Below are 14,825 nucleotides of genomic sequence, written 5' to 3' on the forward strand. Positions count from 1 at the left end.
TGTGGAGCGGTTTTCATTATGGTGTCTTCTGTCTCTGTAATATACAACCAATTCATATGTATATGTAGTAGCTCATGGTAAATAGATAACTGAACTCATAAAGAGTAATGGATATTCTTTGTTTCTGACTTCTTGTTTCCCCTCTGTTTAGGACACTGCTCCTTCCAAACCTGCTCACCCAGTCAAGCCTTCAGGCCTCTCTCGATCAGACGACAAGCCCAGCCATGGAGTGGAGATACTGACCCAGGACGCCGATCTCTGCCTTAGCACACTGGGGAGAGGTGTGGGGTTAAGTGTCTCTGTGGAGGTCCCCAGTCCCACGCTCCCACTCACCTCCCCCGACACACCCTGTTCCCCCAGCCTGCTACACCCCTGTAGCCTGCTGTGTGACTGTGCCAAATGTGTTGCCCCGTCCTCTACACTTCTACCTGATGCCAAGAACTCCACTTACTCGCTGATATCTGAGGACAGGGCTGGCATTCTGGAGGGTGAGTCTGAGGGTGAGGAAGGGAAGCTTTTAGGGGTCTCTGAGGCTGTCCCAGAGCTGCTGAGCCTGGAGAAGGAGAGGCCGGCGGTGGCCTGCTGCGTAGCCCAGCAGCAGGAGACTCTAGTGCAGCTACAGAGGTCAGGGCTGGTCCGCCGGAGGGCAGAGAGGCTGGAGAGGCTGTCAGGTCTGTCCCTAGAGGGGCTTCATCCCCTGGAGCTTCCAGAAACCCCCAGCTCAGGGGCCAGAGAGGGCACCAGTCCTGTGGAGGGGAAGTTCTCAGCTTTCCCAGGAGACTTCCCCAAGTCCTCCACACCATGCCCAGTACGCCTAGAGCCTCTGGTGGTTCCTCTGCCTAACGAGACCCTGCTGGGGGCAGTGGGATCTGGGGTGCTGACGCCCACCTCCTCCCCCCACGGCTCCACACTGACACGTAGCTCTAGCAGTGACAGCATCCGCAGTGTGAGGGGCAAACCCGGCCTGGTGCGCCAGAGGGCTCAGGAGATCGAGACTCGCATGCGGCTGGCCGGCCTCACCGTGCCCTCAAGCCTCAAACGCTCTAACTCACTGGCCAAGCTGGGCAGCCTCAACTTTTCCTCTGAAGACCTGTGCTCCGTCTGCTCCTCGGACGCTGGCACCCTCATGCTCCGCTCTCTTTCCCCAGAGCCAGGCCGAGAATGGGAGTGCCCCACCACCTCCACCTCTTCCTCTACCTCCACCTTCACCTCCACTCATCCCAGAGCACAGAGGGACCAGACCAGCCCAGAGAGAGCACTGCCCGGGGGGGCCAGGAGCTGACAGGAAGGATGGAGGGACACTCCTCCACCCATCCCTCCATCCCCCACTCTGAGCTGGAGAGGGTAACAGATTTTGGAGAGGGGAGAGGGATAGTCTTTAAAATAAAATAAAAGTGTGTATATATAGAATTATACATATATAAATAAACATTTGAATAATATATATTAATATAAATCCACATCATATTGAAGAAAAAAGAAACAATCCAAATATTATACCATAATCCAGATGGTATTTTGGTTAGACTGTTTTTGCATGGAGCTCAATGAATGTGTGTGCGGAGATGAACCTCGTACAGAAGACCTGGTCTCCATCAGGACTTAAAAAAGCTATTTTCATTCCTGGTCCTCTGCCTTTCTAGCTTTCCAGAGATCAAAATTACAGCTTCGTCATTATCATCATCATCACCACCATACTCCACATTATCATCACCATTCTATATATACCCTGCCTTCCACAAGCAGTGGAGATTACATAGACTTTATTATTCAATGTTCTGTTTGCTTTACCATTGGTTAATGGTACAAATTGTGTTGATTGGCTTAGTTGCTGTCTTAGAGTTGATAATCAGATGATATTGATTTTGCTCTCTCTCTCATCTGCTGAAGTTTCACCATGTGCTGAAAACAAAGGGGGGGAAGAGGGTTTGGTTGTCCATGCTGTATTTAGCACTGCTCATCTATTTTAGCTTCAGTAAACATTTTTACAGTAAGCAATATTACACTTACAGAGACCATAAACATGGCATAACACAAAGCACCATTCATTTGATGTGCAGTATGTTGTTTGGAGGACAATGGCTGTCATGTGATAGGTCAAATGTGTGACATCACAATGGTCCTGGAGAGTTGGTATGCTGAAACATTTTCTTCCTCTTTTCACCGCTGTGTTACAGATGATCCATTCCAGGTTGTCGGTTGTTTACTAACGATGTGATATTAGAAATGTGATTGTAAATTATACAGGCATAGAATCCATTTACTTTGCTTCTGAGCCTGCTTTGTATTTGGGGATTTGAATAATTTTGGGATGAGCCAAATAGATGTCACAAATCATTTTCAAACAATTCAGATCCCAAAATAATAAAAAACAAAAAAACCATAGCCCTCCCTGTAAGTACTGCAGTATGATTCCACTTCTGTAACAAAAGTCATTCCTCCTTCCGTCATGCTATAATATCCTCCAAGCTTCCAACCTTTACCTGTGGCAGAACGTCTACATATAATTCCAGGAGTCTTCTGGGACCATTCTACCTCTGACCCCACGGTGATGTGGTGCTTTTCATTTTGTTCAAGCAGTTCTACAGACTTGTTCCTGTCAGACCTGTTCCTGTCAGGTGAGAGGCTCACATGCCGTATCGGATCTCTGCTGGCTGTATGTTGAGTGCAGGGTAGTCCATAGTTGTCTGGTTTATAATCTTAAATCTGCTGAGCCTCCAATGTCTGGACACTCAACAGCCAAACCTCACCTGAGATTCAGCAACAGTACAGTGGGAAACATATGACATAGCAATGGGGCTGAGAAAGCCATCTTGCAGCTCCTTTACTACCCTCCCTTCCCATTAGCCTGTGTCTAGGCCTGGGTTTACCAGTGTTTTGTAGAGGTCCTTTCTGAGATCGGAGTCCCCTATCAGAACCCTCTTGCGATTTTGCTTTGCTTCTGGATAACTGCTGGCTACGTTGAATGCTAATCTTATTCAAACTGCTCTGGGTCAGTTTTGTAAGTTGAGCATAGGGGCGGCAGGTAGCCTAGTGGTTAGAGCGTTGGACTAGTAACCGGAAGGTTGCATCATCGAATCCCAGAGCTAACAAGGTAAAAATCTGTTCCGCCCCTAAACAAGGCAGTTAACCCACTGTTCCTAGGCCGTCATTGAAAATAAAAATTTGTTCTTAACTGACTTGCCTAGTTAAATAAAGATAAAATAGAACTTCTCTCCCTCTGTACCTGCTTGTTGATCCACGCTTGTCTGTAATCATGCCCTTTATTGCATCTGAGACTTGGTCTTTGAACTGAGTTGCGCTGCAGAATCAAAATTGTGAGCAGTTGCATTGGGAGTCGTACAAAGTCTTCTTTAGGTTCCAGAGACGGCTTCTCTCATCTTTCCTCTGCGGGACTCTGGAGGGTCACACCATTCCTTATGCATGAGGCCATGAGATCCATGATGTCTACCCACTTCCATCCTTGTTCTTTCTCTCCCTGTCTCAGTACTGCTCCCCTGAAAAGTGTACCACTATTTCACGTTCCATGTCGTTCATTCCACTCAGCTTGTCTTCGTGTATAATTGAAAATAATATAAATTGTTAATTTAACATCTAGCTACTTTGCCATAGATTTATTTTTTTTCCGTTTATTTTTTATTTTTTACAATGTTGCAGTCAAATATTTGCTTTTGAAATTATTTTATAAGTTCAGTATTTGTATGTTTGTGCATGAGAATGGTTACTGTGAACTATTTATGTTTTTTTTTTATATATAGGTTCATATTGCACATGCATTTCTCCCACGTATGAGAGCACATGATGCATTTACTGTATGTAAATATGTATGTACAGTAGTCGATGACGTTACAGAATATACTGCTGTATAGTACTGTATGTACGTGTCTGTTAATATGGAGAGCACAGACTTAGTTCTTCCCAATGACTCCAGTTCCTGTGCGGACACTGTTTTACTGCAAGCAGTGTCCTTCCAGTTTGAATCACTTATGCTGTGTGTTTGTGTATGTATGTATGTATGTATGTACATATGCTATTTTATTGAAATGTGTCAGTTGCCTGTTTTTTTTTGTTTGTTTTTTTAAAAGGTTTTGGTTCTATTGGGCATAACCCAAACCGCCACTTACCACTAAAATCTTGACCTCAAAGAAAGTGTTAAATTAGCTGAACATTGCCTCTGTCATTGTACGTCAAAAGACATGTCTACCATGATACTGTGTATAAGTGTGTATTTGGTGTGCCACGCAAACACTGATGTGATTGTGCACATACTGTATACAGGACCTCTGTACTGTAGAGATGGCTCTGTAATGTTTCTCCCCAGTTTATACCCTTGCTGCTTCCATTTCAGGATGAGGGTTTAGTTGCTGTTTTTCTTTCTTGCTGCACACTAGATGTAGAGAACAGAGCGATGGACCTGCTTCCCAGGTGCCAGGCCAACATCTCTGGACAGCAGGGCTGTCCTATGGTGTGTGTGTGCATTATGTAATATGCACGGCAATCTAGACTCTTTTCACAATGGATGCCAACCTGTGTTGTGGGGTGTGTTGTCCAGTGTGGTGCCGTTAACCCCATCTAGGTTGCCACTTGGCGTCTGATGCTGCACACAGTGCGACTGGAGGTCATTAGTGCTATATGAGTGTTTGAGCTATTAGTCCACTTCCATTTAGGTTTGATTTATGGACACACACTAGTGCCTTAGCCGTGACAACAGAGTCATAGAGCTGTGTGACGTGTGTGTGTGTGTGTGTGTGTGTGGTGTGTGTGTGTGGTGCTGCCAGTATTGCAGAGGATTTGGATGGTAGGGTTGATACATGATGGGAGTGGGACACTGACGAGACTTCCCTTCCTCTTTAGTAGAACAGTGGCCCTGCATTTCTTTTCATTTTCATTTTTTTTTTTTTTTTCTAACGATAGACCAAGGTGTGAAACAGGAATCTGAAGCCTGTGGTTCCTTTTTTGAACCTTCCAGTACATTCTTTGGTTTGAAGAGAATAAATCAATATTCTCTTCCTTGTCCCATTCACATGTCCATCAGGGTTTCCAAAATGGGATTTTGATTCCAAATTGTTAGTGCTCTTTGAAATGTGGGATAGCACAAAGGTTATATCTATGGGTGTCTATGGGTGTCACTAAATAGACACCATTGAAGCTGTTTGACATAATCATGATTCTCATTTTGTATATTAATCATTTATTTGCATCTGTAATCTGTTACATCTTATGTATTGCACCTTTGGGAGAAACAGAAGAGAGACCGTAGGATCATCCGCATACTCGCATAGTGTCATACCGATAGATGAGTGTTCATATCACTAATGATTTATGAAGCTTCTTATAGGCATAAAGTCAAACCAATTTCAGAAAGATCACAGCGATAGGTTTCTCCACTGTTTTTTGTTACCATTAAGTATGCAGTGATTTTTGGTACTGTACATTTGCTGTAGTTTGAATGCATTATGCACTTTTTTACATTTGTTAAAATGTACTGTTTATGAAAATAAATGTTTTTTCATATCACAGAAGTATGTTTGTTTATTCTCAAATTGAAAACATGTGGCTTTTGAATACAATGTCATAACTCAAAACTATTACTGTTGGTATTTTGAGAAAAATAAGAACCACACCATAGCCTTTTATCTGCTAATTAACAGACACGCAGTTACTCAGCAGGGAGAGGAGGCATGTGGTTTCATAATCACTGTCTTACAATATACACTGCTCAAAAAAATAAAGGGAACACTTAAACAACACAATGTAACTCCAAGTCAATCACACTTCTGTGAAATCAAACTGTCCACTTAGGAAGCAACACTGATTGACAATAAATTTCACATGCTGTTGTGCAAATGGAATAGACAACAGGTGGAAATTATAGGCAATTAGCAAGACACCCCCAATAAAGGAGTGGTTCTGCAGGTGGTGACCACAGACCACTTCTCAGTTCCTATGCTTCCTGGCTGAAGTTTTGGTCACTTTTGAATGCTGGCGGTGCTTTCATTAGTGGTAGCATGAGACGGAGTCTACAACCCACACAAGTGGCTCAGGTAGTGCAGCTCATCCAGGATGGCACATCAATGCGAGCTGTGGCAAGAAGGTTTGCTGTGTCTGTCAGCGTAGTGTCCAGAGCATGGAGGCGCTATCAGGAGACAGGCCAGTACATCAGGAGACGTGGAGGAGGCCGTAGGAGGGCAACAACCCAGCAGCAGGACCGCTACCTCCGCCTTTGAGCAGGAGGAGCACTGCCAGAGCCCTGCAAAATGACCTCCAGCAGGCCACAAATGTGCATGTGTCTGCTCAAACGGTCAGAAACAGACTCCATGAGGGTGGTATGAGGGCCCGACGTCCACAGGTGGGGGTTGTGCTTACAGCCCAACACCGTGCAGGACGTTTGGCATTTGCCAGAGAACACCAAGAGTGGCAAATTCGCCACTGGCGCCCTGTGCTCTTCACAGATGAAAGCAGGTTCACACTGAGCACGTGACAGACGTGACAGAGTCTGGAGACGCCGTGTAGAACGTTATGCTGCCTGCAACATCCTCCAGCATGACCGGTTTGGTGGTGGGTCAGTCATGGTGTGGGGTGGCATTTCTTTGGGGGGGGGGGTCGCACAGCCCTCCATGTGCTCGCCAGAGGTAGCCTGACTGCCATTAGGTACCGAGATGAGATCCCCAGACCCCTTGTGAGACCATATGCTGGTGCGGTTGGCCCTGGGTTCCTCCTAATGCAAGACAATGCTAGACCTCATGTGGCTGGAGTGTCTTAGCAGTTCCTGCAAGAGGAAGGCATTGATGCTATGGACTGGCCCGCCCGTTCCCCAGACCTGAATCCAATTGAGCACATCTGGGACATCATGTCTCGCTCCATCCACCAACGCCACGTTGCACCACAGACTGTCCAGGAGTTGGCGGATGCTTTAGTCCAGGTCTGGGAGGAGATGCCTCAGGAGACCATCCGCCACCTCATCAGGAGCATGCCCAGGCGTTGTAGGGAGGTCATACAGGCACGTGGAGGCCACACACACTACTGAGCCTCATTTTGACTTGTTTTAAGGACATTACATCAAAGTTGGATCAGCCTGTAGTGTGGTTTTCCACTTTAATTTTGAGTGTGACTCCAAATCCAGACCTCCATGGGTTGATAAATTTGATTTCCATTGATCATTTTTGTGTGATTTTGTTGTCAGCACATTCAACTATGTAAAGAAAAAAGTATTTAATAAGAATATTTCATTCATTCAGATCTAGGATGTGTTATTTTAGTGTTCCCTTTATTTTTTTGAGCAGTGTATTTAAATTCTCCTGACATTGAACATGAATTGACAAAGGGAGATGTGGTAATAAATCCGCGGTGACACATAAAATGGTCCTCTGATTGCTACAGGCCCACTGAGTGATGAAATATTTCATAGAGGGGAGGGATTGATGTTGCTAAATATCGCTAAGTGCATGGGTCAAGACTCTGCACGATTGACTTGCATCATAATGCTCCCATCTGTATCCCTTGGCAGGAGAGTTGCGTTATAACAGCCAGGTTATGTAACGTTTAGCTGGCGGACCCAGTTTGCATGACATTAATAAAGCACTTTCTGGTGCAGGCTCTGGTTCCTCCTGGTCAGTATGGTAGTGTGTGTGAATAATGATGGACTGTTCTTCATAAAATGACACGTGTCGAAGAGGGGGATGGAGCCATTGTTGCACTGTTATGTGAAAGCCTTTAAAACATGCTTCTCCCGAGGCTATGTCAGTAGGACAGTGTAAATTTCGTCAACAAAAATAGTACCAAAAATATTCGTCAAACACCTATTTTTCAGTGGCAATTCACTAGACTATAACTGACTAAATTGACCAAGAAAAAACGAATTTAACGAAAATTATTTTTCATTTCAGTTGACTAAAACGAGACGACAAAAGGTATCTCTTTTAACCACGTTTCCATCCACAGTTTTTATGAAAGATAAGTCATACTATATATAAAACAAAAAAAATCATGACAGCTGTGATGGAAACAGGAAGTTAAATTACGATTTTATAAATTCCGACATAATTCCTTCTTTTGACATGGTGGGATCTTTTTGTATCAGTAAAATTATATCATTGTGTAGTTATTTTTTACTTTAATGTTATTTTTTTTCTTTAGGTCATCACTACACACATTTTCTCTATGTTTTTTTGTTATTGTATTGTAATTTGAAATGTAGTCATTTTTTTCAATTTTTAAAAAATCAGTTTGAAAATACCATTGGTGGGAAAATGCGCATTTTCTTTATCCAGATTTTTGAATATTCACATAAATCTGTCTCCAATTGGATGGATATCTGTTGACAAAAATCTGACTATTAAATGGAATGGATTAGAGTTTTTGGAGAGATGGAGAGCTTTTCCGTGATAAGCACAATTAATATTAACATGCACATCGCAGTTCTGATCGGCAGTGGGAACGATACGCCACAGCCTACATCAGCTGGTGAGCTGCTGGGGAGCAAGCGATGTGTGTGGGCAGACAGGCCCTGCTCTGCCTTGATTATACACGTTGTGCAGGCGACTCTTGCTTCCCCATAGCTAACCAGTCACATATTACTTTGCCAATACTTTGCGACACCATCTGGTGATTGTGCTACTCAAGCTCCGCTCTCTCTCTCTGTACTTGTGTGTGTCTAGTTATTCTGTATGTAATAACTGGGAAAGCAGAAAGCAGAAACAATATGTTAGGACAAGGCTATGTATGTTTGAACATACTGTAGAAGTCAGTGATTTATGTTTACTGTAGGTTATTGAGGCAATACAAATATGTTGACTGAAATGAAAGGGCATTTAGATTACTAAGATGGCCCACTGTTTTTGTCATTTTGACAATAACTGGACTAAATCCTTATTCAAATGAGCAAAATGTGACTAAGACTAGACTAAATAAAAATGAAAAAGTGGCACAGTTAACACTGCAGTAGGACTAACAATGTCATAACAGGGTGAGGTAAACGACTATCAAAGCTTTTTAGGTTATGAAAACTGTTACATTTTGCAATGTTTTTTTAATCACTCTGGTTATTAACACTAACTTAAAACATAAATGAGATCAGATTTTCAGATAACTGTAACAGTTTCATTTCATTTGACCTCCATGACTGAACTGTGGTTTGAGTGTGTAATGGCTATAACATTGTCAGAAAGACCCTGCAAGAAACTCCCTGTATGAAATTCTGAATGACACTGTTCTGTGGTGATTTTGATGGGAGGCAGTAAAAAGTGATAGACGGTTTCAAATATCATCCTTGGTCAGCAAACAGGTTAGCAGTCTCCCTTTTGAATTTTTGAATTTTTGGCTTTTAATAGAATCGGGGATGTAGTTGGGCCGACTGCCATGCTCACAGAGGCGTTGGCGTTATATTGCGATGTCGCAACCTCCCTAAAGTGTCATATCACACTCTTCAAATGCAAACAGGCACTGATTGTCAGTGGCGTGTTTTGGGGAACTGCTGACTGTCTGCACAGCGGCGGCCCTTAGACTCAACGCTAGCTGGCTGTCGGCTGGCCCCTATTTACTTGCTGTAGATTATGTTGCTGGTGAATTCTTGGCTGCCATACCTCCCCTTTGTTTTATTATCTGAGTAAGTATCCTGTTTTGGAAGTTACTATGGAGACCAGGGAGAAAACAGAATTTTTTCTCAGCTATTGTTCAGCTCTCTTTCCTCCCTCCTGGTTAGTCAGAGGCCTTGGTTTGCCATTACTGCAGCCATAGTCTACATAGAACTCACCCTCTGACACTCACACACACAAACACACTCTCACATTCTTTCACGCTCTCCTTCTTCTTTGAAACAGTTTTCTGGCATGTGTTCATATGCGGCAGGCCATGGCAGGAGTATGTAAACATAGCTGGGTAAGGAAGAGGACGGTCTTCATCTTAACAGTCGGTAGAGGTTGAGTTCTAGAGCTCATGGTGTCAGGATCTTCATCCCTCCCCACTGGGCATAAACTGGTTGAATCAGTGTTGTTTTAATGTAATTTGTCAACAAATTGTTATGTGGAAAACACATTGCTTTAAAAAAAAATTCAACATTAGAAGTCATCTTTAAATAAAGTTTGACATTGGATTTGAAAAAAATCAAATATATTTAGTTATTAAGAGATCTTTCAGTAATCATTCTCAATATTTTAATTTATTCTTTATTTTGACAGGGAGTCAATGCTGAGACCAAGGTCTCTTTTCCAGATGAGCCCTGTATAGCAACACAATACACATCAAAATACAATAAACAAAATCAACTACACATTCATATGCACATTAAAATAGACACATTCTAGGGTAAAAAGGTCCCCTAACATCCATCTGAAATGCCCTAGAGGCACCAAATCGTTAGGTAAGTCGGAAGTTTGTAGTAGGTCTTTGTAAACAAAAAGAGCGTACTGATGTGATCTACAGTTGAAGTGAGAAGTTTACATACACTTAGGTTGGAGTCATTAAAATTTGTTTTTCAACCACTCCACAAATTTCTTGTTAACAAACTATAGTTTTGGCAAGTCGGTTAGGACATCTACTTTGTGCATGACACAAGTAATTTTTCCAACAATTGTTTACAGACTGATTATTTCACTTATAATTCACTGTATCACAATTCTAGTGGGTCAGAAGTTTACATACATTAAGTTGACTGTGCCTTTAAATAGCTTGGAAAATTCTTCTGATAGGCTAATTGACATAATTTGAGTCAATTGGAGGTGTACCTGTGGATGTATTTCAAGGCCTACCTTCAAACTCAGTGCCTCTTTGCTTGACATCATGGGACAATCAAAAGAAATTAGCCAAGACTTCAGAAAAAAATTGTTGACCTCCACAAGTCTGGTTCATCCTTGGGAGCAATTTCCAAACGCCTGAAGGTACCACGTTCATCTGTACAAACAATAGTACGCAAGTATAAACACCATGAGACCACGCAGCCGTCATACCGCTCAGGGAAGGAGACGCGTTCTGTCTCCTAGAGATGAACGTACTTTGGTGCGAAAAGTGCAAATCAATCGCAGAACAACAGCAAAGGACCTTGTGAAGATGCTGGAGGAAACAGGTACAAAAGTATCTATATCCACAGTAAAACGAGTCCTATATCGACATAACCTGAAAGGCCGCTCAGCAAGGAAGAAGCCACTGCTCCAAAACCGCCATAAAAAAGCCAGACTACGGTTTGCAACTGCACATGGGGACAAAGATCGTACTTTTTGGAGAAATGTTCTCTGGTCTGATGAAACAAAAATAGAACTGTTTGGCCATAATGACCATCGTTATGTTAGGAGGAAAAAGGGGGAGGCTTGCAAGCCGAAGAACAACATCCCAACCGTGAAGCACGGGGGTGGCAGCATCATGTTGTGGGGGTGCTTTGCTGGAGGAGGGACTGGTGCACTTCACAAAATAGATGGCATCATGAGGCAGGAAAATTATGTGGATATATTGAAGCAACATTTAAGACATCAGTCAGGAAGTTAAAGCTTGGATGCAAATTGGTCTTCCAAATGGCATACTTCCAAAGTTGTGGCAAAATGGCTTAAGGACAACAAAGTCAAGGTATTGGAGTGGCCATCACAAAGCCCTGACCTCAATCCTATAGAAAATGTGTGGGCAGAACTGAAAAAGTGTGTGCGAGCAAAGAGGCCTACAAACTCGACTCAGTTACACCAGCTCTGTCAGGAGGAATGGACCAAAATTCACCCAACTTATTGTGGGAAGCTTATGGAAGGCTACCCGAAAACGTTTGTCCCAAATTAAACATTTTAAAGGCAATGCTACCAAATACTAATTGAGTGTATGTAAACTTCTGACCCACTGGGAATGTGATGAAAGAAATAAAAGCTGAAATAAATCATTCTCTACTATTATTCTGACATTTTACATTCTTAAAATAAAGTGGTGATCCTAACTGACCTATGACAGGGAATTTTTACTAGGATTAAATGTCAGTAATTGTGGAAAACTGAGTTTAAATGTATTTGGCTAAGGTGTATGTAAACTTCCGACTTCAACTGTATGTGACTTTCAAAGAGGTCCAACCAACCTTTTGGTAAGAATACAGTGATGTGTAACAAAATTGTCTCCTGTGATCAAATGAAGGGCGCAATGAAAAACAACATCCAATAGTTTAAGAGTAGAGGCAGCTACATTTTGATAAATAGTTTCACCATAATCAAGAACAGGTAGAAAGGTTAACTGCACAATCTGCTTCCTGCTGACTAGAGAGAGACGAGATCTGTTTCTGTTCAAAAAAAAGCCCACTTTAAATATTAGGTTCTTTTGAAAATCAGTCGTGTTTTTTAAATGATAAATCATTGTCAATCCAATGCTGGGACTCGTTCGATTACAGAACCATCTAATGAGTAAAGATGTAATCCACTTGAGACAATCTTATGAGAACTTGAAAACTGCATGTATTTAGTTTTGCCCATATTAAGTACGCGTTTTAAATAAGTCAGGGCTTCCTGCACAACTGCAAAATTGAACTGTAGCCTTGTCACAGCCAGGTCAGCAGTCAGGGCAATTGCATACATAATAGTATCATCCACATATAGATGAAATGTACTTTTCTTTTACCTCTTAAGGATCCGCCCCTTATTTTAAATTTTCGCCTAAAATGACATACCCAAATCTAACTGCCTGTAGCTCAGGAGCTGAAGCAAGGATATGCATGTTCTTGATAGCATTTGAAAGGAAACACTTTGACGTTTGTGGAAATATGAAATGAATGTCGGAGAATATAACACATTAGATCTGGTAAAAGATAATAAAAGGAAAAAAACAAAACAATTTTTTGAATTTTTTTTTGTACCATCATCTTTGAAATGCAAGAGAAAGGCCATACTGTATTATTCCAGCCCAGGCACAATTTACATTTTGGCCGCTAGATGGCAGCAGTATATGTGCAAAGTTTTAGATGAATGAACTATTGCATTTCTGTACATAATTTTGTATCAAGCCTGCGCAAATGTGCCAAATTGGTTTATTCATACATTTTCATGTTCAAAACTGTGCACTCTCCTCAAACAATAGCATGGTATTCTTTCACTGTAATAGCTACTGTAAATTGGACAGTGCAGGTAGATAAACAAGAATTGAAGCTTTCCGTCAACATCAGATATGTCTATGTCCTGGGAAATGTTCTTGTTACTTACAACCTCTTGCAAATCACATTAGCCTACGTTAGCTCAACCGTCCTGAGGTCGGGACACCGATCCTGTAGAGGTTTTAACAGATTGGCCACTAGCATTTATATAAATAGTGAAAAGAACAGGTCCTAGTATCGACTCCTGCGGAATAATTTAATGTACTTCAAGAAATTTGGACTTAATTCAATCAATCATGATGGCCTGAGTTCTGTCACTAAGATAATCATGAAACCATAAACATGCATCAGAGCTCAGGCCTACCGAGGACAACTTATTCAATAAAATAGCATAATCAACAGTATCAGAAGATTTTGACAGGTCCACAAACAAAGCAGCACATTTAATTTTAGTGTCTGAAGCATTGACAAGATCATTAACAACTAAAGTGGTTGCTGTAATAGTGATATGCCCAGGCCTAAACCCTGATTGGTTTACATTTCAAATACATTTCTCAGATAAAAAAGAGCAAAGCTGTAGGATTCAAGTATCCTCGCAAAACAAGGAAGCCTTGAAATGGGGCAATAATTATTAAGACCACTACTATCCCACCCTTATGAAGTGGCAGCACAAGAACTGATTTTGGAATATTTCCTGATAATGTTAAATAAGACATGTGGGTTATTGAGCCAACAAGGATGGGCTCTGCACAGTTAAGCAGACTGGGATCCAATTGGTCAGCGCCTGTGGATTTCTTGTTATCTATTGCAAGCAAAGCATCAAGGACTTATTTTTCTGTAAATAGCCTAAAAGAAAAGCTTTGACTATCATTTTTCTGATCATTCAGCAAGTTTCCCCTATGATCATCCAGACCAATAACATTGTGAATTGGCTTGGAAGTTATTTCAAAGAGAGGGCCTGTTGAAATAAAATGGTGATTAATTAAATGCATCAATGATGGCATTTTTTCTGTAAAGAGGCCTGTCTGAATGAATTTGTTGTGGCAAAGAGGGAGAAGTAGAGCCCTTCAGGGGTTTGACAGTTTTCCAGAACATTTTGTTGAGTTACAGCCTGAATTCAAAATGGATTAAATATATAAAATTCTCAGCCATCTACACACAATACCCAATAATGACGAAGTGAGGACATATTTTTAGACATTTCTGCAAATGTATTGACAATTAAATACAGAAATATCTCATTTACTGAGTCCAGTACATTTGGCGGCAATTACATTTGCCAGCAATTACAGCTGTGAGTCTTTCTGGGTAAGTCTCTAAGAGCTTTGCACACCTAGATTGTACAATCTTTTTGCACATTATTCTTTAAAAAATTATTAAGTTGGTTGTTGATTGCTTGACAGCCATTTTCAAGTCTTGCCATAGATGTTCAAGCCGAGTTAAGTCAAACTGTAACTAGGCCACTCAGGAACATTCAATGTCGTCTTGGTAAGCAACTCCAGTGGATATTTGGTCTTGTGTTTCATGTTATTGTCCTGCTGAAAGGTAAATTTGTCTCCCAATTTCTGTTGGAAAGCAGACTAAACAAGGTTTCCTTCTAGACTTTTGCCTGTGCTAAGCTCTATTCCATTTATTTTATTCCCAAAAACTCCCTAGTCCTTGCCGATGACAAGAAAACCCATAACATGATGCAGCCACCACCATGCTTGAAAATATGAATAATGGTACTCAGTGATGTGTTGTGTTGGATTTGCACCAAACATAACGCTTTTTATTCCTCACA

At 41.7% G+C, this 14,825-nt stretch overlaps 1 protein-coding gene across 3 annotated transcripts in view; it reads left to right on the top strand.

The window, feature by feature from the left end:
* LOC139545343 (protein phosphatase Slingshot homolog 1-like) overlaps positions 1-5,519 on the top strand; it is a 75,338-nt gene extending 69,819 nt beyond the window's left edge. For all 3 annotated transcript variants that reach the window (XM_071353002.1, XM_071353003.1, XM_071353004.1), the window contains one exon: positions 152-5,519. In XM_071353002.1, coding sequence (XP_071209103.1) covers positions 152-1,282 — 1,131 coding nt within the window. In that variant the 3' untranslated portion in view covers positions 1,283-5,519. The remainder of the gene's footprint in view (positions 1-151) is intronic.
* The last annotated feature ends 9,306 nt before the right edge of the window (positions 5,520-14,825 follow it).

This window comes from Salvelinus alpinus, chromosome 19, assembly GCF_045679555.1.
Source record: "Salvelinus alpinus chromosome 19, SLU_Salpinus.1, whole genome shotgun sequence".
NCBI classification, from domain to species: domain Eukaryota; kingdom Metazoa; phylum Chordata; class Actinopteri; order Salmoniformes; family Salmonidae; genus Salvelinus; species Salvelinus alpinus.